This window comes from Lepeophtheirus salmonis, chromosome 3 (genome assembly GCF_016086655.4).
Source record: "Lepeophtheirus salmonis chromosome 3, UVic_Lsal_1.4, whole genome shotgun sequence".
NCBI classification, from domain to species: domain Eukaryota; kingdom Metazoa; phylum Arthropoda; class Copepoda; order Siphonostomatoida; family Caligidae; genus Lepeophtheirus; species Lepeophtheirus salmonis.
Window position 1 is genome coordinate 4,708,918 of NC_052133.2, and position 27,058 is coordinate 4,735,975.

The 27,058-nt window shown below is 28.4% G+C and overlaps 1 protein-coding gene across 1 annotated transcript in view; it reads right to left on the reverse strand.

Annotated features, from left to right (window-relative positions):
- Positions 1 to 27,058, reverse strand: part of LOC121114363 (uncharacterized) — a 95,040-nt gene that overhangs the window by 23,392 nt on the left and 44,590 nt on the right. The window contains exon 2 of the mRNA XM_040708311.2: positions 14,382 to 14,460. Coding sequence (XP_040564245.1) covers positions 14,382 to 14,460 — 79 coding nt within the window. The remainder of the gene's footprint in view (positions 1 to 14,381; positions 14,461 to 27,058) is intronic.

The following is a 27,058-nucleotide window of genomic DNA, read 5'->3' on the forward strand; positions in this document are numbered from 1 at the left end:
CGTATTACACCGATATCCATCCTCAATTCTAATCTGAGTCCAACAAAGATTTATAATTTTAAAAACTCTAACAATCATTTGTGTTAGATAGATAACTAAAAAAACATTTCACACGTGTTTAGATCATATTTTATGCAACTCTACGCACAATTATATCATCTATGAGAGCAAGAAAATAAAGACAAATCCCACTGTGCATCTAAAAAGATATGGGCAGGAATTACTCCAATGTCAACCGTCAATTCTACTTTGTATTGGCACTTATAGCCTGATCCCTAATCAATCCCAAGTGCTGTTACTCTTTGTCATTCAAGAACACACGCACTCTATACTTAGATGTTATCTCATCAAGAATTAAAGAATAATTATAGAAGCTTTAGAAAAGAAGAACACTCTTCAGATTGACAACTATGAAATAATCTCACACGAGTTAAGATTATATTTGATACAACTCTATTCACAATTATATATATCTTGAAACTAGCAAAATATGTATGATTATATGTATGATTCGATCCATCAAACCCTTTTTTTGGCAGTTAACCCTTAGGCAATACATAAAATTATTTACAAATAAGAAGATGCGTCGTCCATCAAGAAACAAAGGATGTTCTGCCTCCATAAAAAGAACACACACATACAAAAAAATGATAAAAAAAGAACTATTAATTTATGATGGTGGATACAGTTTTATTTTGTAGACTTTGGATAAGAGAGGCACAAATATAATTAGGGACGTACATTGAACCAACCTATCTAGTACTTTGAAAATTAAAGTACTGTAAGTTAATTGCTCAAACTACTTATAAATGATAGTGAGTGTATAATGCATATCCATGTACTTACAACAAATAGCGAATTTACAGATAATTTCTTCTTTTTTATTTAGGGATATGCATCGCTCCCCAAATTGTGATTGCTTCTATAAATACTTCCAATTTGACACAAAAACCATTATATGGAATTAACTTTACTTATTGACATTATCATAGAGTGAGCGGGGACAGGGGCAAAAATAACTCTACTTCTTTCTTTGACAAATTTCACTTGTAGTAGAATTAGGAATAATTTTTGGTAGGCCATTTGAAAAGGAATGATTTTTTTGTTCTTAGATCAAAAAGTAAACTAAACCATCATGCAGTGATCGTAAAACTACATTGATTGCATGTATGCAATCAATGTAAAGAAAATGGATATTGGTGCATCTATTTTGAACATAAAAATAAGTCATTTAGACATTTTAATGAATATTTAACAGAGTTTTCAACGATGCAGTGTACTCTAATTTAAAAAAAAAAAAAAAAAAAAAAAAGGCTCTTTTTATGTCCAGTTATAATATTAAACGTATATTTAAAATTATATTCAATTCTAGGGGCTCCTAATCAATCGCAAGGCTCGAGGCAAATGTCTTCTTTTTATTTGCTGGTTATAGTGTCCTAAGTCTTTTTTTTATTACATTTATTATATGTTCGATTGTTTGTTAGTGAATCGGATTTTAATTCAACTTCAATAAAAGTGCAATAAAGATATAAATATTAAAAAAAAATACAAGATCCAAAAATTCCAAGAATAAATATTGTTATTACTTTATAATTATATTGATCTTGGATGAGGCGTCAGTAACTAAAATTTCCAAGAAATAAAACACTTGTTACGTGTTTTAATCAAGGAAAAGGATTAAAAATGTGCCATGCTCTTGAATGTCATAATAAGTCGGACAAACATAAGTTTGAATTTGTTCAAATATCAAGGTTTTTCTTTAGCATCAAGTTGGAAACTATGTTATAGTTTATTTATTATTTTTTAAAGCCATTAAAGGACGTTATTTTTAGATGTTTGTTCAGGAATTAAGTTAATTTTGTTTAGTAAATATGTATTCCCAACGACCACGATATTGTCACATTGTCTTTCTTTCGCTACTTTGTTTAGAGTTATTGAAGGTATGAACATCCAATATTTATAAAATAAATAAACCAATTTCCTTCAGCGCAAATAACACAGAGGGAATTGGGGCAGGAAGTTTTAATAGATTTTAATACGGTATTAAGAGATATAAATAAAGTTATTAAATACAATTTCTAAATATAACATTTGTGACAATCAATCCTGTTCTCCCCTTCTTTGATTAAGCCTAATATAAAAATAACAGAAAACAATTTTTGCAAATTTGTCTGCTCCAATAGGTATCACAATTTTTGTTCAATATTTTTTTTTGTAATCTGAGTAAAAAAGATGTAAAGGGCACATTATACATAGTTAGAGTCATTTAAAAAAAATAATAATTGGGACAAGCCGTACGTGGTATGGGATGGGATCTTAAGTCCCATATTAAGGATCCTCATTTATAAAACTTCAAAAAAATAAATGACTAATATTATATATTTTTGGTAGTTGACATGGTGTGATAATGTAGATTTGAAGGAGTAAGACTCCATAGAGAATGTGGCATTTCCTATCTCCTTACTTTTATTCTTTTTTTGTATTTGTCTATAAATATTTATTCATTGAGAACTTTAAAAAGCGCCTCAGTATATCCCTCTTTTTAAATGTGCGCCATACAGATTGTTGCAAATCACTCATTTCATCATTATTTTTGGGAGTGGAGAAATATGTCCTTCTATGCAGTGTTTGGCTTGCATTATGTTTCAAACTATTTACTTCAAGTCACATGGGGCCTCGTACATAGATGTTACTCATGAGAGCTTTGAAAGGAATTCAAAGTAAAAAGAAAACATTCGACTATATATTGTAGAATTTTTAAATATTTTAAAAGGACTTTGTTGGAAAGGAAGTAGAATTAAAATAAAACCCCAAATGTAGTGCATAAACATAAAAACAACAAGAATTAAAGCTATAATTTAGAACCTAAATTATATTTAAGAAACTTGTATTGGCTATGAACTTTTAAATAAAATTTATCAATTGATCATTATATCATTGTAAAAATCAATTTTAGACCCTTTAAGGACAATATGCGAGTCCTTTAAAAGGTTAATAAGAATATTGTGTTGATAGAATTTGAGGATAATTTGTCAAGGAATGCAGATTTAATCCACACTCAATGTAAAAAAATAATGCGATTCTACTTTTGTTATGTCCAAAACAATGGATTAAAAAAAAATTCGTGTTTTAAATTTACACTGGTTTTGATGGGAAAAATATCGTTTAAGATAATTAAGGACTTGTAAAGAGTTTTGGGACTCAGCTCAATAAGACAAAAAAAAAAAAAAAAAATGAACAAATTTTATTTATTTTTAGCCTATGTGTTAAATGTATGAGTTGATAAGCAAATCCTCCTCCCCCTCTTCACATACAATCAAAGGGGGGAAGGGGGGATTCCCATAGCTATGTTATTAGTCAATTTTTTCAAAAAATCCAGAGTTAATGACCTCGCAAATTCCATTGTGAAAATTCATGCTCCATGTCTTTTATTTTCCCACTTTGCAAAATCTCATTGTTTTGTTTTATATGTATGACATACCTTTGATTTCAGATTATTACCTACGATTTGACAAAAAGAGGAAGAGAAGTAAATTCTTAGAGCACATCAAATAAATTTTTGATATCATTTTTGATCTTGATTCATACCCGTCTCACCTTCGAAACAATACAGCATAATATGCAATATGTACTTAGTATATCAAAATCACTATGTACGTAAATGTCTACTATTTTTGTTAAGGTTGCATAACATTTTCCACATAGTTCTGATGGTGAAAAAGATAGACAGACATAGCTGAATCACTCAATTCAATTATTAATTTCTATTTTGTCTTTTTTTTTTGTGTTACAGAGAGTAGTTAAGGACACTGAGAGAAATATCCTTTGACTCATAAGCCGTGTCCTTCAAATAAAAAAAAAAGAAAAGAAAAAAACAAGATCACTCCCGAAATAGTTTTTTATTTCATTATTGTCAAAATAAACTACAAAGACTTGTATTGAGCAATGTCTGCATTGATTTTAAATCTATCTATACTATTTGAATTGTTTTCATAAAGCCCCAAAATCCCAAAAACACAATGGATCCCATTTCTAAAGAACTCATTATTGGTATATCCATAAAGTTATTCTAAGTATTGAAAGTGTTTTTATGAATTATTCCTTACCTATTAGTTTGAACAACTGACTATAAAAGTGATAATTTTGTTTACATACTTTTAGATCTATGTCTAAAAGGAATTTGTGAAAAGCCATCCTGTTTTTCTGAAGGAAGATAAAAGGTGTGAATTAAGATAATACAATAATTCAATTTGAAATTATTACTGTAATTTTTCTGCGTTTGAATATACTTTTTCTCTTTAAGGATACAAATAGGTATATAATACAGGGACGCCCGTAGGGCAGGATGAATTGTAACCCTTCCCCAAATTTCCCGAAATATATCATATTTACTCTGAATAACTATAGATTTTTGATTTTTTTTCAAAAAATTTAATATTTGAAATGAACTTTTTTGAACAGCGTTGGATTTTTGAATTCTATACCCAAGAACTTTTTATACAAACCTGTGGTTTTTTGATTTTTTTCCCCAAAAGTGTGTATTACCAAGCCCCCCACCGAAAAAAAAATAAAAATATATATAATCCTGCGGACACACCTGTAATATAACCTAAGTGTTCCATCAAATACTAAGTTTCTGCACGTGTAATGAGGTTTACAATTCGAACACGTAAACAACAACACTTCCATTATTTTACTATAAAGCCTGACATTCATTTTTTGATTCGTGTTCTTGGTGTCAAGCGTGATACAAATCAAAATACAAAATGAATAATTAGTAAGATTAGTATAATTTTTGTGACATTTCTACATAGCTTTGAATATAACTTTACATTGAAAAAAAATCGTTCAGTAGATCATATCATGTACGAATGTATGTGTAGAGCACGTCTTAACCTTGATTGTATCCTGCAACCTTTATTTTCTAAAAATCAAACAAAATGGACCAAAATCAATAGCTAGTTAGGTAATTTTTTTAAACTATTATTATTCAATAATTTTTAGGAATTGTTCACAGATTAACAAAAGATAATTCTAATTCAATGAATGAACATTCATAACACTGATTAGAAGAAAATATGCAGATAAATTTACATCTAACAATCAAATACAATAGAGGTAAGGCCAGGACATATGTAGATCAGGCTCTCCCAAAATTATGGGACCACAGCACTCATCGTAATTAGTTAATGATAAATTGAGTCTCCAGTGTGATAAACGTAAGAAACAATGTGGTGATATAACTGATGAAAATTACTTAATAATGAGCAAACGTGATTAAAAAAGCTTGAATAATTCATCAAAATATCATTCTTTTAGTTCATGCTGTATATTTAATATTTTTACCCCTTACAACAGTGCATCTGTTGTTCCTCACTTATTTTGATACCATAGTTTCACTATCTTATAATTTTTCCTATCTGTTTTACTTACATTCGTTTAGCTCAAGGAATTAAGCGGACGTAAGCATAATTTTTACTATTCAGATGACACACACCGCCACACGACGTTTCTCTTAATAATTTAAAAAAAAAGCAAAACAAGATCAAAATTTGAACAAGGTATCGGGAGTGGTTTCACTTTTTTCCCCTGCTGGAAACATTGAATATTACTCCATAACTAACTACACAGATTCGCTCTTTAAAACAGAATTAACAAATTAAATTCTTCGAAGAGCATAAAAAATTGCATATATCAAAAGAGAAAATGAGAAAAATGATCAAAAGTGACATCCTGCGGTGGAAAAAAATATCCCAGCGACCATGAATCTCATAAACCTACTTTGTTTTAAGGCTTTAGTCTCTCCTAACGGCACATTGTAAACTCACCAAAAATAATTTAGATTGCCAATATATTTTTTAAAGTATTTAATTTATTTCAAACATAAATACAGATACATATATATTTTACTGCGTTGATAATTAATCATAAATGAATGCAGTATTTGCAATAATATGTTTGGATTTGTCTACGGCTCGATACAAATTTCTTAGAACATATTTTCAATTCCGAAACTAAACTAAAGTAATTTTTCCGTCTTGGTATTGATTTGAGTAAAGTAGCCTTGAGGACAACACTAAATATATATATATATATAGAATTTATTCAAAGAGATTTGACAATATCAAGCAATTTCCTATCAAACTGTGACATCAAATTATAAAAATTATTTTTTAATGTGGATAAATAACTATTATCGTTGATTGAAATCAATGTATGGACTTTTTGCATGGGATGTAATGCGTGATTTGACATCACCTTTGATCAAAAATAAAACGAATATAGTATATTCAAATAATAACTCTTTTGTTACATTCATTGGATATGAGCGTAGGTTTAAATCCATTAATTTATTTGGTTATTTAAAGACACAATATAACTGTCCCAATCATTTCAAATCCAAGGTTTTTTCTTCATGCCATTGTCAAGGATTTTACTTGTATTATTTCGATTTTGATCATTGGTATTAAAGCTTTTTTTTACATTTCGAAAATACCCTTCGAATATTTTTTTCTTATCCTGCATTTTAAATTTAATACCCAATGGTTTTTAAGAAACTTATTTCTTCTGGTTTTGCATAGTATCACCGAAATGTATTCCTTAGTTTAAAATAAGTTATGAACCTTTAAAATACCTATGTATATACATTAGAAAATGAATTTTTTAGAAAATACATTTCAATGTTTTTTCTAATCAAACGTAGGACTCACTCGGATCATACATATAGGTAACAGTGCCCTAATTCTGGCTAAGCAATAAGTGCTATGCTCTAGAAAGGTGCAACTCAGGTTTTTATCTTTTTTTAAAACTTAAGATCAAAAATAGATTGAAAAAAAAAAAAATATATATATATTTCATTTTTCATAACAAAAATGGGAAATGTCAAGTTGTGATAAATTTTGTAAATGTGTTGTATAGCTGTGGCTTTATTCAAAAGATGGCCCTACATGTAAATCTATTTTTACCCAATATATAGTGTGATTTACTGACCAAGAGTGAAACTAAAAAGTGATGTAATTCGATAATATATTTACTATTTAATTAAACTTCCACTTATTTATTTGTTAGTAGAAACAACTTCGAAGTTTCTGATGTTTCTCAACATTTTTAGTTTTACTTTTCCGTCGCAATCTTTGCTGTTTCCTTCAATATTTTCTTCAAAAAGAAACAAAATGTTGGTAGTTTGCAGTTATTTTTCTAACTATGGATGACTATTTAAAATTGTTTACAACTTAACAAGAGCAAATTTGAGCTCCCCTAATCAATGTTCCGAACACGGAAAAATTGAAAGATAAAAAAAATAAATACATATTTATCTTATTGAGATAATGCTGTGCTTTGTAGTGAATGTTCTACTTTGACAACAGGATTAGTTGTGTAAATAAGTATTACAGATATAAAACATGTTTACTCAAATATTATGAAAAATTCAGTACTGTTGCAACGTGGGGGATCCCCCATGGAGTATCTTAGTTGAAAAAAAGGGGAGGTCACTCGGAATTTTTATTTATTTCAGATTAAATTGAAAATATTTGAAGGCCTTTCGAAAAAATAAAATACACTATTTTTAGAAAATAAATAGATTTATTTATTAAAAAAGCTTCATTGAAATAAAAGCATTACGTGATTCTTCAAAAATGAACCATTATTATTCAAAAATGAACCATTATTTTTCAAAAAAGTATTTAATATTCTTTAAAAAAAACAAAAAATCCCAATCTTTATCATATAAAAGTCAACTCATATCGGACTCAAAAAGTAAAAATTTGACACCAGGACATTTATGTAGGTTGTTTAACTATATTTTCCCCTCTTAATGTACAGCCATAATAATCGGAAGCTCCAGATTCCCCCAGGAGTTGCTAGTTGAATAATTTTGCTACAAGTATGTAGAGTACCATTATTAAAATTGATTAAACAAACTTTATTTTAAACATGAAATCATTTAATAGTCAAACTTAAATTAAACAATCAGGAAAAGAAAACTAAAAAAAGGACCTTTTAGTGCAGGTGACCTCTTTAACAATATTTCCTATTTCTTTTAAATTTGAAAAATGTATATGGCCACTTATTGCGGTGACATGCTTAAAAGAGGTGGTCCCTAGACTAGGTTTGGTTTGAATTTTTATTTACTTCCAGTATTGGAGATATTATAATGTTTATTGTCCTCTGATATATAATCATAAAAACACATTTTTAAAACCTCCAAGATAATGAACAACAGATCAAGGATGTTTTAGTTATGTTACTTGTATATTGTACATGTATGTCTTCCATCCTTAACTTATTAGTTACGTCCACGAAATAATTATGTATAAATATAATGTACATTATATACCAAAAATATGGACGTATTTCCTTGTAAAGGAATATATTTTCATTTCTAAGATGAGTAACACGTACTAAATTTAATAATATAATTATATATAATATATAATTAAAGTTAGAGTCATCTGTTTCTCATTATTTGATTATCTCAAAAGTAGAAGCCTCCATTTGTAGATATATATTTATACAACATTAATTTTTTGTAAACTCATTTTGACAAACAATTACTTATAATAATACAAGACTTCCATACAAAGACGTTTAATATTTATGAACATATAAATTTAAAAAATATGTAAAACCTATTTAAATGTAATAACTATTAACTTTATTGGTTTTGGAAGTCAATGCGGAAAAAAGATGGTGATTACTTTGTACAGAGAAATGATTAATTCTCAGACTTGTAGATGTTGTGGAAAATATCGCCGTTCCTGCTTTCCGTTCATTTTTGAGTGCCTGAGCCGAAAAGTATTCGAATGAAGTTCAATGAAATGTTTAATTCATAGCTTGATTCTGTTTTATTTTTCTCAAACGTTGAAACGACAACTGCGTCATCATTTTTTTTCCAAATTTAGTTGCCTATGAAAATGCTTCATTGCCCACTAAGGGGACGCTGAGAGGATCGTGAATTTAGCTATCATTAACAACGCAACCTCCATTAGCAATGTGGAAAAATGACATTCAGGATGACGAAAAAACGATTAAGTGACGTCATCTGTGGAAGTAACTCAAAAGTGACATCTCTCTTGGAAAAAAGTTTATTCTGTACAAACTAAATTTGCACAAAATTTGATCTAGTAATCGTTGATTTTATCCAAAAAATAAAAAACCGGATGAATGAAGAGACTCAAAACTTTAAACGGGTCCAAGGCGGCAAATAATATTTGTATGTGGTGTATTAATATAAAAATTATCTTGAAAAAAAATCAAAAATAAGAGAAATGCCAAATTAATGATTTTACTTCATATATTAACTTAGTCTTAACTTAATTGAAGTTAATAATTGGCTTTGTTTTCAATTTTCTGGGATAAGTTAAGATACCCAAAATTTTAGCTATAGTTTAGGATTGTTTTTAGATTTAAGAAATTTATATTGGCTCCGACATGGCATTTTTAATGGAATATGTAAACTTCGCATTGTTTTATTATGACAATCCATTTTGGCTGCTTGAATTGTAGTTTGGGGTCCCTCCAAAGGGTTAATAAGAATAATTTGTTGATAGAAATGGACGATAAATCGTCGAATAATTTAAAATTTATAGTACTTTCAATTTTGAGAAACATCGACCTAGCTTGTTTTTGTAGTAAAGGATAACATTTGTAAATGATAGTCACAGATTAGTAAGGATTAGGGATTCTTGAAGCAAGTAAATATTATCTTTGTATGGAATTTTGAGGATGTGTGGGTTTAGGCTGTCGGAACAGTGAGACCGTAGGTAATTAAAATGATCTTCTTGTTGTTGTGGATATAAATACAATTTGTGCTTTTTGTATTTGAGAATATATCGTCTTGATGTCTTGGCATTTCATTTATTTCATACTCCTTCCATCATATTTTCTGAGTGGATGTTAGTAGAATCTATCCTAATAATATGTTTTTAATATTATAAAAATGAAATAAGCATATTATATAAAATGGTATAGTATGTGACCAAGTTCTCAACTCTCAAAAATCATGGGAAGGAACGGTTTTGCAAGGGATTTCAAACTGATATGATAGCAAGACATTTTAACAAAGATGTAAAAACATATTTTTTTAATCAACCGAACTAACCAGATTGAATTTCCTTTTCTTGATACATTGATCAAATGGGTAGTGGGGACTGTGAGAGAAGAAAAAATGTCATATGTCAGAGAAAAGAGGATAGTGTGACATCATCTGTGAGAGTAGCGTACTTAAATATAAATGTAATGGGAATTCTTTAACAACTCGTTTGTATCCACATGTTTTATCAAAGAGAACAATTAGAAAAGAAATATTGTTAACTTCTTTATATATATGTACTCATTGGATTTATAAGAGTAATCCCTTATGCCCTTCAAAAATTACATCTGTTTGGAAATTAGTTATATCGTAGTCAAAGAAGTCTCCTCAAGCTAACTACATAGTTCTACCACTTTGTAGATTTGGTGGATCCAAATCAATAGGAAATGTGTAAATAACTAATCGAAGAAACATTATCATGCATAACAGAGGGGCTATCGATATCAAACTCTTTTTTTCCTTAGAGTACTCCTTAATGCATGATCCATCGATGAACTCAAAACAATACCCATCAATTCCCATAACTTCTTACTCCTCTATGAATAAGGTTACTAATTCGTATTTCGTTACCATTATTGACTCACGAAGGAAAATACTTTGATTCATTATTAAACTTCAAGGATTCTCGAATGTATGAAATTACAACGAGACAAGAGTAATTAATTAATATCTTGCTCGTGTTTTTATAGTTTTTTATATCATTATAATCATGGTTGTTAACATTATGATGAATATGGAGGAAGTCTTCATCAAGAGCAAGTCTCTTCCTCATATTGTCCTTGTCGGAACAAAAGGCCCTATTTACGTATTATTCATTTGATGTATATTTGAGTGTTGGCTTTCATTATAGAAATCCACTGCCTTATATTTTTTTGTTGGGTCGAACTAATTCGGCGCAAAATATAAGTTCGAACCGAACTGGCAACATAGAAAAATTCAGTTCAGGGGAACGTTACGATAAAATCCGTCTTAAAAATTCGGTCTTGATTGGTTTCATTTAAAATTTAGCCTAGACCTATTTCATGGATTAATTATTGATGATTTCATGTGTGTTTACAAATTGGGAACGTTCGTATAATGACGTAATATAAAATATAAGGTGCTTAATACTCGCATAACTGAAATGAGTGGAAAATTGATGCAAATCGATCTAGAAAAAATCACTTTAGACAGAACCAAAAACAAACTAAGCCTCAACAATAGTAATTACTTTCAAATAAAAACTCTTTATTAAAATGGTTATTGGATTTATAAACACAAAGTTGGTTAAGGTTAAGGATTAGAAAAGATCACATATTTGTACATATAACTTGTATTTTTAAATTTTTTACATTTTACCACATAATTTAAAAAAAATCGTTTTCTGGAAATGTTCTTATCCCAATAAATGAAACTACGCTATATATTTTTTTTTTAGCTGTTCATTTTTCTACTGATTTTTTAGTGTTCTGATCACTCAAATTAGTTCTAGTTAAGCTGTGAACAATTTTCTATATTTAAATAAAGAATAATCCCCCTGTTGGAAAGAGCGGGTCAACTAAAAAATTTATTTTTGTAAAATACAGTGAAAATGTCATGTTGTATCAAGTAACTAAATAGAAGGGGAAATAAATCCCACTCTAGCCCATTGAGAGGAACTTGGCTTCCAAAGTGAAACTCCAGAACATAACAAATCTTTTGAAGGTTTCAAAAACCTATTTTTTTTTTACCAGACAGATAAATAGTATCGTAATTCGACAAAACACTATGCCTGTGATATCACTTGCGTTAAACACCAGTTTTAAAACATATTTTAATGTATACACAAATCCCATACTCATATATAGTGCCGTGTACATCTGTTATCATGTTTTAATTTAACGTATTTCATTTTAATATTTAATTAACTTATACGAGGATCATAGTCATTCAATTATGCTCAGTTGTAATCATAAATGATTATAATCCATTTGGTTAGAGAAATGTCTATAATTAAGTCATAAAACAAAGTTATTTATCAAATGATCCAGCATTTTTATAAAAGTGAATTAAATATTCAATTATGTAGGGATATATAAAAAAATAATACCATTCTAAAATTAAATAATATAGTAAAAACCTAACTTGAACGGACATGAACATATATTATATTGTGTGCAGGGGGGAAATTGTACAAGTTACAATATATTAAAGTCAGAGGAAGCTTTTTTAATAATAAAATATTGATTTTATCATTTGTCCTTATATTGCACGGATTTAAATTCTATAATATTTTTCTTATAATTTACGTTTGTGTAATCCTTGACTATTCTAATAATAAAATTTATTTACTTTTTAGTTTTCAGTGGCATAATGAAAATCGTTTAAATAACTAATAAATTGAATTAAGGTCAAACTGAAATACCATCATCAATTTATACTTGATAAATACCAAAATCTTACTGTCTAATTTATAAACATATACATATTTTATATTTAAGCATATTCTATGCACAAACCATTTTTTTCTTGCTTTCCTTTTGACCAACTGAGTCATATTTTTAATAGAGTAGACATCAAATGAAACAGGGAATTTAATTAAAAGAATTTTGTAATAAATGTCTTAATGAATTGATATTTTTTTGCCTTAATTTATTAATTTTTTATTTAGTGTAGTAAAAAATTCTGAGCGTTTTTCGCTGGATGTCTTTTGTGAGCTATATTTCTTGATTAATACATTGCACGAAAAAGAAAAAAAATCTTAAAGTATACTTACAGTTTAAGTATCAACTTAAAAAAAGTTCATTTACAGTTTTGTGTTTGGTGAAGCCAATTATGTGTTACCAGAAATTTTTATTTCACCTATTATAATCAGAATTATAAGTAATAAAAATAAGTCCTGTAATTTTTTAAGACATTCATTACATACTTTTTAATTTCATAACTATTCTACTAAGAGAAAAATAGTTATTTTATGTAGTTTAGTGGTTCTCAAGAGTTTTTAAGTTTTAGCTAAAATGAAATTATGTGTTCATCTCACAGGCCACACTAATTAAATATTGACTTTAATTTTATTGGACAGTAAATAATATAAACATATAATTTCAATATTTGTCTTTATTAATATTATCACTCCAATAATTGTAATTTGATCGTGAATTCTGAGCTATCTTTTTAAAGTTTGCATCCAAACTGTTTGTAGCAATCCTCACTATCTCATCTAAATTTTCATGAGTGAGTTTACTACGATATTTATTTTGCACTACATCCATCTCAGAGAAAACCGACTCGCATCCTCAATAAATATAGGACTAAACCAGGAAATATTGAAATTAAACCCCTTCCGAGATCATTTGGTAGTGCATCGTTGTCTTGTAATAAAAATATAGTTTAAGTCAATTATACCAACATCTAATCCATTTTTTTATATTTTATTATTCTTGTTTGATCGTTTTTGCAGGCTGTATGAAATGCAGCTGGGAGCCGGACTTGGTCTGCCTCTTGAGAATCCCTGGTTATTTGGTTAAAAAAAGGAAAGGAATACTCCATACATGGAACATGTAAGAGTATTCTTGGACTAAGGATACATCCTGTCGTTACATTTATTGAATCAAGCACCCTATTTCATAATATTAAAATCCTAAATATTATTTTATTTGATACTATATTATAATTTTTTTTTTTTAAATATTTTTTTATGAAAAACATAGCTATACATCTGAATTTGTATAAAATAGCCAATATTTCTTCATAAAAATAATAAAATAGCCAATATACATATATACGCTTCGAGGGATGGACAAGAAATTGTATTCCTGTCCTTTTGGAAAAGGAGTAATAAGTATTAATTACTTATTACTTTGCTTATTAATCAAAAAGAATAAATAATGAAAAAACTATGACGTATCAAGTCAGAGGAGGTATTAAACAGCTGACACAAATTTGCATAGGGTATTTTAGTGTAAGTAAGGTAACGCCTTGACATAAGTACAATTCCCAAAATAGCTACATTTGACCATTTTGAAAAGTCAACTTTCCTTACTTCTTGTAAACTAAAACCTTGTTTGTCTACATAGATTATTTAATAGAATATTTATAGAGTATTCTTCGGTAAAAACTAATAATTGTATTATTACTATTTGAATTATTACTGTTGCTAAAATATGAGAGGATAATTATATAATACATATTGAAACAAATAGGACCCTTGAGTGAAAAATTTAACTCATTATTTTTTTGTTTCACTATTTATTAATACATAAATTTATAGTTTGCTCTGATAATTATAATGATCAAAAATACCTCACAAATAAATTAAATATTTTCCTACCTTTGAGATTGTGGACTAAATTGTGCGTTGTTGCTGAGGAGACTGAGGATATGAGCAAAAGAGTCCAAATTATGATTTTCTGAAAGAATAAAAAATATATATATATTAATACACTAATTATATAATTATGACATTTACATTATATATGAGGCTCGTCAATACAAAAACAAGTTAAAATTATTTTTCCCAAAATTGAGTGGGATTAAATTTGTATTCTTCAACAAATTACAATCAACTTCTATCTTCAAATTATTCTCATTAATCTTTTGAGTGTGTCGTAAATGACACTTATAGTAGCCAAAATTGATCGTCACTATAAAATATTTAGGAATTGATAGATTTGATTAGAGAAACCATATTTGAGTTAATTTGAATATCTTTAATTAAACATAGGCTTTATACTATAGCTTAGATTTTTGGGATATATTAACTCATCCCACTAATTTGAATGCAAAACCTATAATTAACTCAAATATACCTATGAAATATTGTTTAGTATTTACGTATATATGAAATAAGCAAAATAGATTGGTTACTTATTTTGGCCTAGATTGTTTTTATGTTGTTCATCCACTACATATGTAGGTGACAGGTATCAGTTACAAATGCGCAGTTTTTTAGTTATAATTCATTTTACACCAATATATTTTGCATATTATGTAGTTAGGACTTTATATTATATGTAAATAAATATCTCAAGATGCCTTCCAGGGCTGAGAAAAAAAAACGAAAGAGCAAAAGGTATGAGAGAGGCACAAACCAGTCATGATAAATAACAATAGGAAATGTTCTATAATTTAATTGACCTTGACTTGTTGTAGTTGTATGTACCTAGTTGTACCAGTAGTATGTTCATCCACTTGATTTATGATCATCAACAACAGAAACAATTCATTTAAAGAAAAAAGAAGTCTTGAGTTAGGAAGAGAGTTCAACTCCAGAGACTTTTTTTGAATGATTATTAAGAAAATGACATTTATAAGACTAATAACATTGTTGTGTTTCTACTGATACCTTTTTCTCCCTTTTCTCTTTAATCAAAAAGAGAAGATGAAAAAATGAGGCAAAATCAACAGCTGACACATAAGCACAAGTGTGTGTCTTTTATGAGTGCCACACCGTTGGAGTAGGAGACTAAAACTTTGTATGGGTGAATCTCTTTTGAACCTGGGGGGGATTATTCTATACCTAAAAGGCAAGAAATGCTTTTTAGAGCTCAAAGAGACTAGATAAGTATTGACTTATAATTCAGCAATCTTTAAAAAAAAAACAGAAAAACTATACGAAAAAAGCCTAATTCTAAATTTATTCAGAGTCAAAAAAGTTATAGGCACAAAAATCTTTAAAAATTGCATTTTTCGTTAATTATCAGGTACAAAAATATGGGGTTTCAGTAGAATATTTGATTCATAGATCAAATAAAGATGGAGAAATTGGTCTGAAAAATTTGTTTGCATATAAAGTCAAAAGATAAAAAATGATGTTTTATTTATATATCAGCCATTTTTTGAATATTTTTTTTTTTTCGAACGTCAATTTTCAATTATTAAGAAGAAATGCCAGAAAAAGATGCATTTTCACATAAAATTATAGAACTATACATAACGATATCGTCTTTGTAATTTCCAGAATATTTCATTTTAAATTTTTTTTAGTATTTCCAAAATTTACCAGCTATCGAAGGTTAGTTTTTAGACGACATTATTCTCATAACTTTTTAGGTTTTACAGGTTGGATTTTTTTTTTGGTAGGTTTGTGTTTTTCTTTACAATACTAATAAATGCTATTTATTACTTTTTTTTGTAAACTCTATGCAAAACAGTTTTTTTTGCAATTTTACAAATACAAGTAAAACCCTAATTTACTATGTATAGGAACCATAAATTGAACTTAAACTAATCAAAATTATCTTTATTTTATTCGAGAGACTTATAACCACCAAGATAGGGTTTTTTTAAATAAAATATACCAGTTTATCATTCTTTTATATTAACAGTTTTAAACAATATATAAAATTATTGTGTACCCTAACTGATCCTAAATAAATAAATTCGATTACAAAGCTTATAATTGACTTAAATTTGTTCATAAAATATTGGATTATATGTATACAAATAAGAAGTAAAAAAAAAAATTAGGATTTTCTCCTTTTTCTTGATTTTTTTCGCAAAATTTTTTATGTTCTTTTTATTATTTTATAAACATTACATCCATTACATTTACTCCATCAAACCTGGGAATCGTTTTTGAAATTGATATACATTAAGTATATTTCCTTCTCTAGGAACAGCCGAGACGCGAACCTTCGCACATTTAGTTCAAGAGAGTATTGTTCATTGAGTATGTCGTTCCATTATTTTTTTATATGGACACACCAAAAGTTTGTTTTTATTTCAAGACCACTTCATATCGAACAAAGTGCTTATATGAAACACTTAAAAGTTCTAATATGAATGTTCAATGATTTTTTTCTTCTTCTTTGAATTCCTTTTAAAGCTCCCTTGTATCCATCTATGTACTGGGCCCAATGCTACTTAAAGTAGATTTTTTTTATCTTTACACACTACATATGTGTCAGAAAATTAAAAAACAACAACACCATTGTTGATTAAATAATTTACTAAAGAAATAATCAATATCATTTTAAAGTATTTCATAATTTTGCTCCTGATAAAATGGATTTTTAAAAAAAATTATATTCACAATAATATAATTACATTTATTATACATTTAATTAATTGATCAATTACTTCCCCAAATGTAAATGCGTAAGTACTTTGTGTCCCTCAAATATTATACATATTATAGATAAGCAGGAAATAAAAATCTTGGAAAAAATTATTTAAATTCATCAAACATTTCCATGGATCCTTTAGAAATATTAAGCTACTCAATGTTCGAATGCGCTTGGGAGACTATGTTTAATATATCTACATACTATTATCTCATCCTTTTTCCTTTTTCTCACGAGGTGGTTCACCTTTGCTCTCAACCAAAACCCAGTCAAATAAGAAGAGTCAATCAACCAAAAAATAAAGCACACATAGTTAAATATACCTATATGTTTTTAGGAACTGTCCTTGATATTTTTACTCATTTACCTACCCACGTCAGATTGTACATCATTATTGTAACATCCCTTAGCACCAATTATGGCTTCCAGGGGGCGGCGAAAGGCTTGGCACCCACTGCAAATGTGATTATAAGTCATGGTGAGCCAGTGCATGCTTACAATGGCTTTGAGGCCCTAGGTGTTTTGATGACGGACACTGCAGTCGAGGAGCTTAGTATCAGGTCTGTAGAAGGGCCAAAAGAGTTCAAAAGAACTCAAACGATTCTTTCAAAACTCATTGAAAAGAGTCATACAACGGAGGAGAAGGGTGTCTTTTATCATTGGTGTCAAAAATGGAGCCATGGCCCTCATAAGGCCCTTTCCACCCACTTCTTTGATAGCTCTCTAGACAGTCTGATGTGAAAATCCGATTTGGCCTTTTTAACAGAGCTCTTCCTCCTCTTCAACGTTTCAGAGTTGTTGATGGGGTAGACGGTGGTCCCGGGAACGCCCAACTGCTTGGAGTGTGCAAATGGGAATTTGATGATCACGTTGAAGTGCAATTTTTTTTACTTGTACGTAAGCTAAAGACCTCAGGTTTGTTTTGTTTTGTAATTAATTGTTTATGATTTAATAAATCCAAATATGAATTAATCTCAATCACTCAATATTCATTAATTTTTGAATTAATATTTGTTCTGATTTCTATGGACCACTTTTAATAAAAATACACTTATAGTCAACATACGTTCAGATCCCAATTTTTTCATGCATAAAATACTTCGCGTAGAAGACACATGAACTAATTTGCACTAAATCTACATTTCCACCTCCTCCTTTTTTTAGTATCAACTTGATAGGGACTCATAAAAATGAAGAAATCCTCATTTTTATTGGTACAAATCTTACACTGGCGCCAAAAAAATTTTTGGTACTTTTATTTTTAAATTAATTTCACATTACTTTTCAATCCAAACTGATACATATCATAAGTACCCCCTGAAAAACACCTTTCCTAAAATATAAGCTAATTATCCTCGATTTTCTGTAAAAAACAGGATCTAATCAAACACTAGTTGCCTCAAAATGGGAATTTCACAATTACTTATAAGTATCTAAATGTTGCTTTTTTATAAAATAGTAGTTTCTTTTATCCCGATGTTACTGTGTATCGTTTATCAGTAAAAATACTATGTTTACATTGTTTTTCTTAATTTAAGGGGTCTAATATATGTCATCCATTTTTCATATTAAAATGACTTGTTCCAAGCCAAAAATGTTATAAGAGGATTTAAACCATGGTAAATTTAGCCTTTTCAATATCAAAAAGGCCTTCTTGCTGGGAGAAAAAAAAATATTAACGTAAAAACAGGACAGTCTAAATCAAATACATTTTGCACTTTTTACGTATCGATAAATTATATTAATTTTGATTATTGGGAATATCTATGATGATAGAACATATACTGGTATGTAGAAGAACAACCAAAGTAGTATTCTAATTGGACTCTGCAAATTAAGTATTTTTCTCATACATTCAATGAGTTTGAACAAATAAATCATTGTCGGATGAATTTTTATAATATATATATTATAAAAATACTTTTAGCATTATTATGTAGCACCTACTAAAAACATTGATTAATAAGGAAATTTACTATCAGACCTAATTTAAAAAAATAAAAAACCTCACTTCCGCATGTTAGAGCTAATTAGTTAATTTACTGATATATACGAGAATGCAAATGAATAAGAAAAGAACGCACAATTAAATCCATTTTTAATTAAAAGATTTAATTGAAACGCATTTATATTTAACACGGTGCTTGCATATTAAGGATTGATACAAACCTATCTTAAACTGATTTGGAACTTTTTTTTACCCACAATTTGGTCTGGAAGAGGAAATGTTGCGAAATTCAATAAAAACCATATTGTGTCAAAATAATCAATTTGTTAAAATTTCAAAATTCAATCATTTTATGTAAGTAAGCCAATACAGATTATATACAAATATTTTTAACCGGCAAAGTCGTGTTCAAAAATAGGAATGTAGTGAAATGAATATATCATACACCGGACTAGTTTAGGGGAGTAAGGCAATATAGGTTGGTTCCCCAGGCCCCATTCCCTTTTAATAAAATACCATCAAAATATAGATGTACTTGTGATAGTACCCAGCCTTGTGCAGAGTTCTCAGGCGTCAACGAACAGACAAACTTTCTTTGAATAATATAAATGAAACTCACCAAATCATCATGAGCAAACTGACATGTAGTTACTCAATACTTAGATGTTCTCTCGTCAACAATAAAAGAACAGCTTGAAACAATAAAAATATGATGACGTGATTACCCAGGTAGCAATTTTGCTCGTTGATAAACTTAATCTAAAGTCAAAGTTGAAGAAAGAAAATGGTTAAGCATTTTTATCTTTACTACAAACCAAGCCCCACTCACTGTAAAACCGACCTTATCCATACATCACAAGGTGAATATTATAAATGATATAATCTTCATTTGATTACATATACTTATAAGTATACATAACACATAATTATTTGACTTCAACCCTGCCTTTAAATTGTTAAAACATTTCCAAAGTAATAGTTTTCAGTGGTTGTTCACTGATCAAAATTGAGAAAATCTTAGATGATGAACAATAAAAATTACTATATTTAAATCTTTTAAGAAACATCAAAGTATTTTTGAATAAATTACACTTATATATATTTGCAAATATATAATTTCAATATAGAATCAAATTAACAAAAATACGGAGAATTATTAAAAAGAAAAGAAAAAATGATAAATGGACAGTCCATGAAGTAGTCTTATTTGCAAAATATATGAATACGTATGCCAAGTTAAGGTTACATTGAATAGTAAATATATTTTCCATGTTAAAATACGTTTGTTTATTTCGTCATCTATGACTCTACTAAATATATCCGTCAAGTAATGTTATTTGCATGATAATTACAAGACGAAGACAAGAAGAAACTATATTTTTGAGTGGTTCGCCTGACTGAATCCATCTAACAAAACCAATCTATATTTTTTTATTTATATTCTACGAGGAATAGTAGTCAATTTTTGTGGACAAATAATTCTGATTACCCTTTGGAGGTACCAGAAGATCGTCGTCAAAATAAAAGAATGAAAAAATGATTGATTATATTAGAAAAACCATATGGGGGTCAATATAAGTCTCCTAATTCAAATAATAATTCGAAACTATATATATATATAAAATCATAGAGTATTTTAACTCATTCTACAAATTGGAATACAAAGCCTAAAATTGACTCTTATATGTCTATGGATTATTGGGTATATTCTATAAATAAATTTAATATATATAGGGTATTTTTTTCCTTTCTAAATTTTTGTTTAAAGATTATTTTGATATTGACACTCCACATCTTTATTTTTCTTGATGAACTAAAGACGAGACTAAATATAATGAAGACATGTGTGAATTTGATAAAACAAAATGGGACCAACCAAAACGAAATTTTTTTACAAGGAAATAAATTATGTTGATTTTAAATCTCAAATAATTATTTTGATCATTTTATTAGAGTATTTAGTTTTGATTTTATCAAATAGTTCATTCAATAATGTATTTAAAAAAAAAATTTTTTTTTGAAGGGATAATTGAAATCATTTGCTCCCGAGCACAGCTTGATTACACATAATAGGGTTAAGTGAAGAACTGTTTTTCATAAAAATAATATATCCATTTTTTCTAAACTATTGTTTGAAAAAGAGTAATTCTCAGTTCCATTCTCAGGTTCCCTTTTCAGATTGACACATGTCCAAGATCAACAAACTGACTAGGACTATATAAACTTGAGATTGTTTTTTATGCTATGATGGATTTCGGGTCCTAATTTTAGATCCGGGTTAATTTAGTTCTTTTTGTAAATTATTCGGGTAATTCGTATAATCAACAAAACCAACTTGGATGAATGAACATTGGACACAATATAAAAACATGGATGATGATAAATGCTACACAATTCCTTATTGTAAAATATGGATGTGTATATTTATGAAGATTTTTGCACGTAAAGACTATTTGATCCGTTTGATGATCATGACAATGAAAATAAGTAACAAATCGTTCATTCTACGGAAGTGTCTATAGTTGCAAGGAACCAAAATATGTAGATACGTAAAAACTAATTACTAGCAAATGATTAAGTAATTATTATTTATCCTACTTACTCGAAATTTTGGATTTTTTAGTACTTGTGCTATGATAAATTATTTAATTATATTAAATTGTAATTTTTGAATTTCATTATACTTCTTTTTGATATCCTATGTTATGATTTTAACTAATTTGATCCACTTTCAGTCTGAACCTGTCTAGTAATAAATTTTGGTAAAAAAAAATGTTTTGTTTCGGTAACACGTTATTCTATTGTTTAGAAAATAAATTTGAAGGCAAAAAACATGGCGGTTTTTTAGAAGAGATAAAAATAAATAGCAGTCTAAATAATTCTAGAAAAAATCAACCATGACTGAAGCAAAACAAAAAATTCGGTACTTAGATTTTTTTTGGGCTCAAAATTGTGCATATTTTTTGTCAATGGTGAAAAGTATTTAGATTTTGTAATTGGAATAATTTAAAGCAGCTGACTCTACGTATTATGAAATCAAAAAAAGTATTAAATATGATTTGGATTTTTAAATTAATTTATATCAATCAAGGCCATCGTTTAGAACTCTTGCCATTTTATATTCTGTAATTCATAAGATTATCAATTCAATGTTTATAATAATCAGTGTATTTTTTTTTGCATAAAAATTAATAGTTGGCAACAAGAAAAATACAGAAGGTCATCATCTACCATATGTTTTTAGAAATAAAAAAATCATTCTTTTTTGACAATTAAGGTTGAGAGTGTGTAAAAAGCTAGATATATTATGAATTGTGTCACTATAATGATGTGATTGAGGAAATATTTTTTTATGGGACAACTTTTAAGTCCAATTTGGGATCTTTCTTAAATTTTGGAACCGATAGACTCCTAATATTTAGATAAAAGTTTAAACTATAAGATCTCCTGGGTCCAATCCATCAAAAATTAATGCATTGGAACTATGGGAAAAGCTCTATGCTCTTAACCAATTGGACTTCCCCTAATTATTTATATTCATAACTTATACAGGAATTTGTTATCCACTTATATAGGTATGTATTGTAGTCGTTCAAGATTAACTTAAAACATTTTTGAAAAAGAGACAGAGAGGCTCATAAAAAATTATCCTTCTTGGGAGGTAGGTATACTTTTGATGAATGAGCTCTTGGCTAATGATTAATTATCCATGATTCATCTTCTTTATACAGTAAAGCACATTCATTATTAGCTCCTTCATCTATCTTGATATAATCTTTAAAACTATTCTTGGTATACATGACGAGGAAATTAAGGACATTTGCAAGAGACACTTTTCCTCTAATATCATTAAAGTTGGAGCCACAAAATTTGCATTACAATTGTATGATATATATACCTATAATGCAGATTACAGTGAAAAAAATTTAAAATTGTATAAAATTTTTCTTTGAGAGATTGTATAGAAATAAACTTTGTATGACTAAAATCTTTTTTCCGAGTGGCAATATTGTATGTAGTAATAATGAAGTCTGTTTTTCATTGTTTTTGCTCTATATTATATCAATTAAATACTGGATTATTTTACTATCAAATTTGATATCACCTCAAACAAAATATTTCTGAATTGGAACTAATTATGCTTATCAAATATTCGGACGACTACATTGTACAAATACAATATCCTCTTAGTGTTTAATTACATTCTTATTGAAATATATATTTGCGGTTTGTATACGTTTAACTAAAGGTTTCTCTAAACGAATAACTCGCTTCCTTGAAAAGTTAAAATAAAATACAATTCAATTTGTTTAAAAAAACAAACTTGAGTTGAAGTAGGCTTGAATAAAAAACTTGTCTAGACGGGTATACATATGTACATGTGTTTATGCATGTAAGAATTTCATCATACTTGAGCCTCATTCATATTTCAATATTTTTTCTAAGTACACATCTGTAGAGATATTTAATTATATTTTCATATTCCTTTGAATATACTATTTAATTATTAAATAATCATAAATTTGAATAATGAACAATAAATCAAGTTAATGGCCCTTTGCCAATCAACTCTTAATTTCAATGTCAAGTCAATATTTGAAATTGGAAATGAATGAATTTGTTATCTACGAGTATAATCTTACTGAAAATATATTTTGTATTTATTTGATAATATTGCTTAAATTGAGGATAATTGCATTCATCAAAGGATTAATCAAGAAGGTCGTGTGTACACCTAGTATACTTCCAATCCAGAGATGATCTAAACAAAATTTTTGGCAATATTTTGATTAGCCTCTGGTGTAGGAGGAGTTACTAGCTCTCATCTTTTTTTTTTTTTTTTTTTTTTTTTTTGTGAATGCCAGTTGTCCCTACCCTTCACAAATTAGGCAAATTTGACCAATTAGTTTATTTAATATTTTATTAAACTAGAAAAAAAAAATTATATTTTAGAATGCCATAATCCCTCATTTTCCACAAAAATAATTGTCGTCTAAAAATAATCAGAGACCTCTATGAAAATGCATAAATATCCTCATAGAATCCATACGTAATTCGTATGATAATGAAGATTGAGCAGCCCTTTTTTCGCCATTATGAATTCAACTCATACTTGCGTGAATGTATTGTATATTCTTCTTCTCACAATTAATGGTTCATTAGATACATTTATCATAGTCAAAGTTGATTGCAGTGACCATGAAGGGTAAGAATATAATTATGAAATAATTCTCACATTTACAAGGTATGTACATGTTTTAGGTCCTGCTTGATATGATCTTGTAATAATCACAATGATAGTATTTAGGAAGGGGTTTTCTTTCTGCATTATTAGTGGACTGTCAACGCAAAAATGAGTGTGGTTCACATTCGCATTCTTCAACGAATTATCGCCGATTTCTAAGAACAAATTATTTTTATTCACGCATGGACTCCGCCACACGTTTGCATTTAAAGTAGTTAAAGTTGATCTTCACAATAAAAGATGATATATTGATAGATGTTGTTTGAAAGGTCATATCGGGTCCAATGCAACAGTGTAAAAGTGTAATCAAATGTATCTTTTAATTAGTTTTAAGATTTGTAAAAAGATGTAAATTTGTTTAATGTAAATTTCGGTACTTCTAATTCAAATTTTATCAAGGTAATTGATTAAAACGTGAATTTTTTCAACTGTTTTTTGGTCTTCTTTACACTTTACAATATTATGAAGAAATAACATTCAGTTTATAATCGCAATTAATGAAATATATATATATATGTTATTCGTCGAGATTATATTCTTATATCTTGAGAATGAGGATGGGAGGCTGCCCCTCATGCCATTGCCTATGATGTCACTCCTGTGGAGAATATTTTGAATGGAAAGTTTTTTTTTTTTAAATGATCGTCTTGTAAAAGTCAAACCAGATCACTACCGATCCTTAGTGCGTATTTCCTCACCCAAATCAAAATAAACCAATACGAACCATACCAAAAATTTGCCCATAATGAATTACAAATATTTTTCAGCATTGATAAAAAACACGGACACAAAACTAAATTCCTTGGTTTGGATTCTAATAAATCAAACAGAGCCCAAGCGTAGATAGGCTACAAGTCAGCCACATGAGAGAAGCTTCAATTATTTACAATGATAAATAATCGTGTTTGTATCTTCTACTTGGATATTTCAAAACAAACAAAAAAAAAAGCTTGGATATGACCACAAGGGTAAACTTGTTTAAAATAAAGGCTCAACTCTTAAGATTTATTACTAATAATATCTACTTATCAATAGAAAGAGATATATTTTATATGAGACAAGGTTACAATCATTTGGATGTTCATAAAACTAATCTTTAAATACCCTCTGGTGAGCATATTTACAACTAATGATAGATTAATTAATTATATTTTATGTTGTCTGTACTACTCTTCCTCAACCAATCTTGGTTTTTTTATATATTTTTGACTAAAAAGAGTAGTCCTCTAGGTTATTGCTTTAATTTTCGGGAGTATCTATTATATAATTAGTATTAATCGACTTTGAGAAGGTCAAAGTGAAGCCCTTACATACCTTACGGTTACAATTTCTTTAGTCCGACAACCAAAACTGTGGACTAGGCAGGATGAAACAACTCAACCTTGTCCTAAAACTTTTTACTTTTACTATTATTATTATTAACCATCTTCGAAATTATCTATCTTACTTAAAAGTTATAAATAAACGACTTGTTTTTGAACATCGTATATAATAAATCAATTATACACTGAAGGACACAAAAATTTTCTATTGTTAGAGTAATTGTATGAAACTGGCGGAATGTTTAAACAATAAGTCAAAAATGAACGTGGTATTCTTAATAATTTGAAGTATATTTGCGAAAATAGCTGCATAGTGTTGGTATTTTATTAAATCAGATTTAAGCAGCTCTGAGAGGAAGGAAATAAACACAAATACTACTCCATATCTATCAAGGACATAGACAGAAATGACTGGATGTAAATCCTCAGTTCTACTCTAAATTCAACAAGACTTACACTTAAATATATCCCCAAGAAATCTTTATTGTTATTTTCATTCACTCATGAGAGCACGCAGTGGTGATTGCATATTTTATACTTAAAAATTTTCTCCTCTAGAATAAAATAATTACCATCAGTGGAAAATAAAAACCCTGAAGTTGCAGAAAATATATCCCTCATTCCAGGTCATATTTTATACAGTTCTGTACATAGCTTATTCAAACTTTCGTACAGATTGTCTCATTTACATACATAAATATTAGCATTGGATTTCGCAAGGAAATCTTTGACCGGTTTTATACTGTTATAATTTTTGATGAACCAAACTAATTCGAACCTTTAAATAATCTTGATAAAATATTGGTACAAATTGCTCTAGAAAAAAAAGAAAAGATGTTTGGACTGTATTATTCTCAACAATAATAAATGCGTACTGCAGAGAAGCAAATGAGTAGACAAGGAATCGTGTATTTTTCGCAAATTATACCTATCGAAAATATAATATAACAAAAAATAAATAAATTTAAGTAAATAATTATGTAGTTATTATTATTATTCATTTACCATTGGTTCAAGGCTAAAAGGATCCATATGAGAATGTTACCATGTAAATGAAAATTACACGTGCATAATGAAGTAAACTATTATGTACATCCATAAAAAACAGCTTTAAGACTCGGTCCAAGACCATTTTTTCCCGTTTGGGTCTTATTTGATTTTTCTTGACCGATTTGATCGAATATTTCAGTCTATACAAAATTCTTGTCAGCTAGTGGACCGGAATTTAATCGTTTTCAAATCTTAGGAAAAAAAATTTCCCCACACTTTTTAATGAATTTTCTCCCCATTTTTCTTAAAAACATTGAACTTCATCAATGTTTACAGTAAGAAAATACTCTTGAAGTCATTAACAACTCATCTATAGATTGGTTTCTAGACCGATTTTTGAATTAGACCCATCAACACCGATTTTAACAATATTTAGGT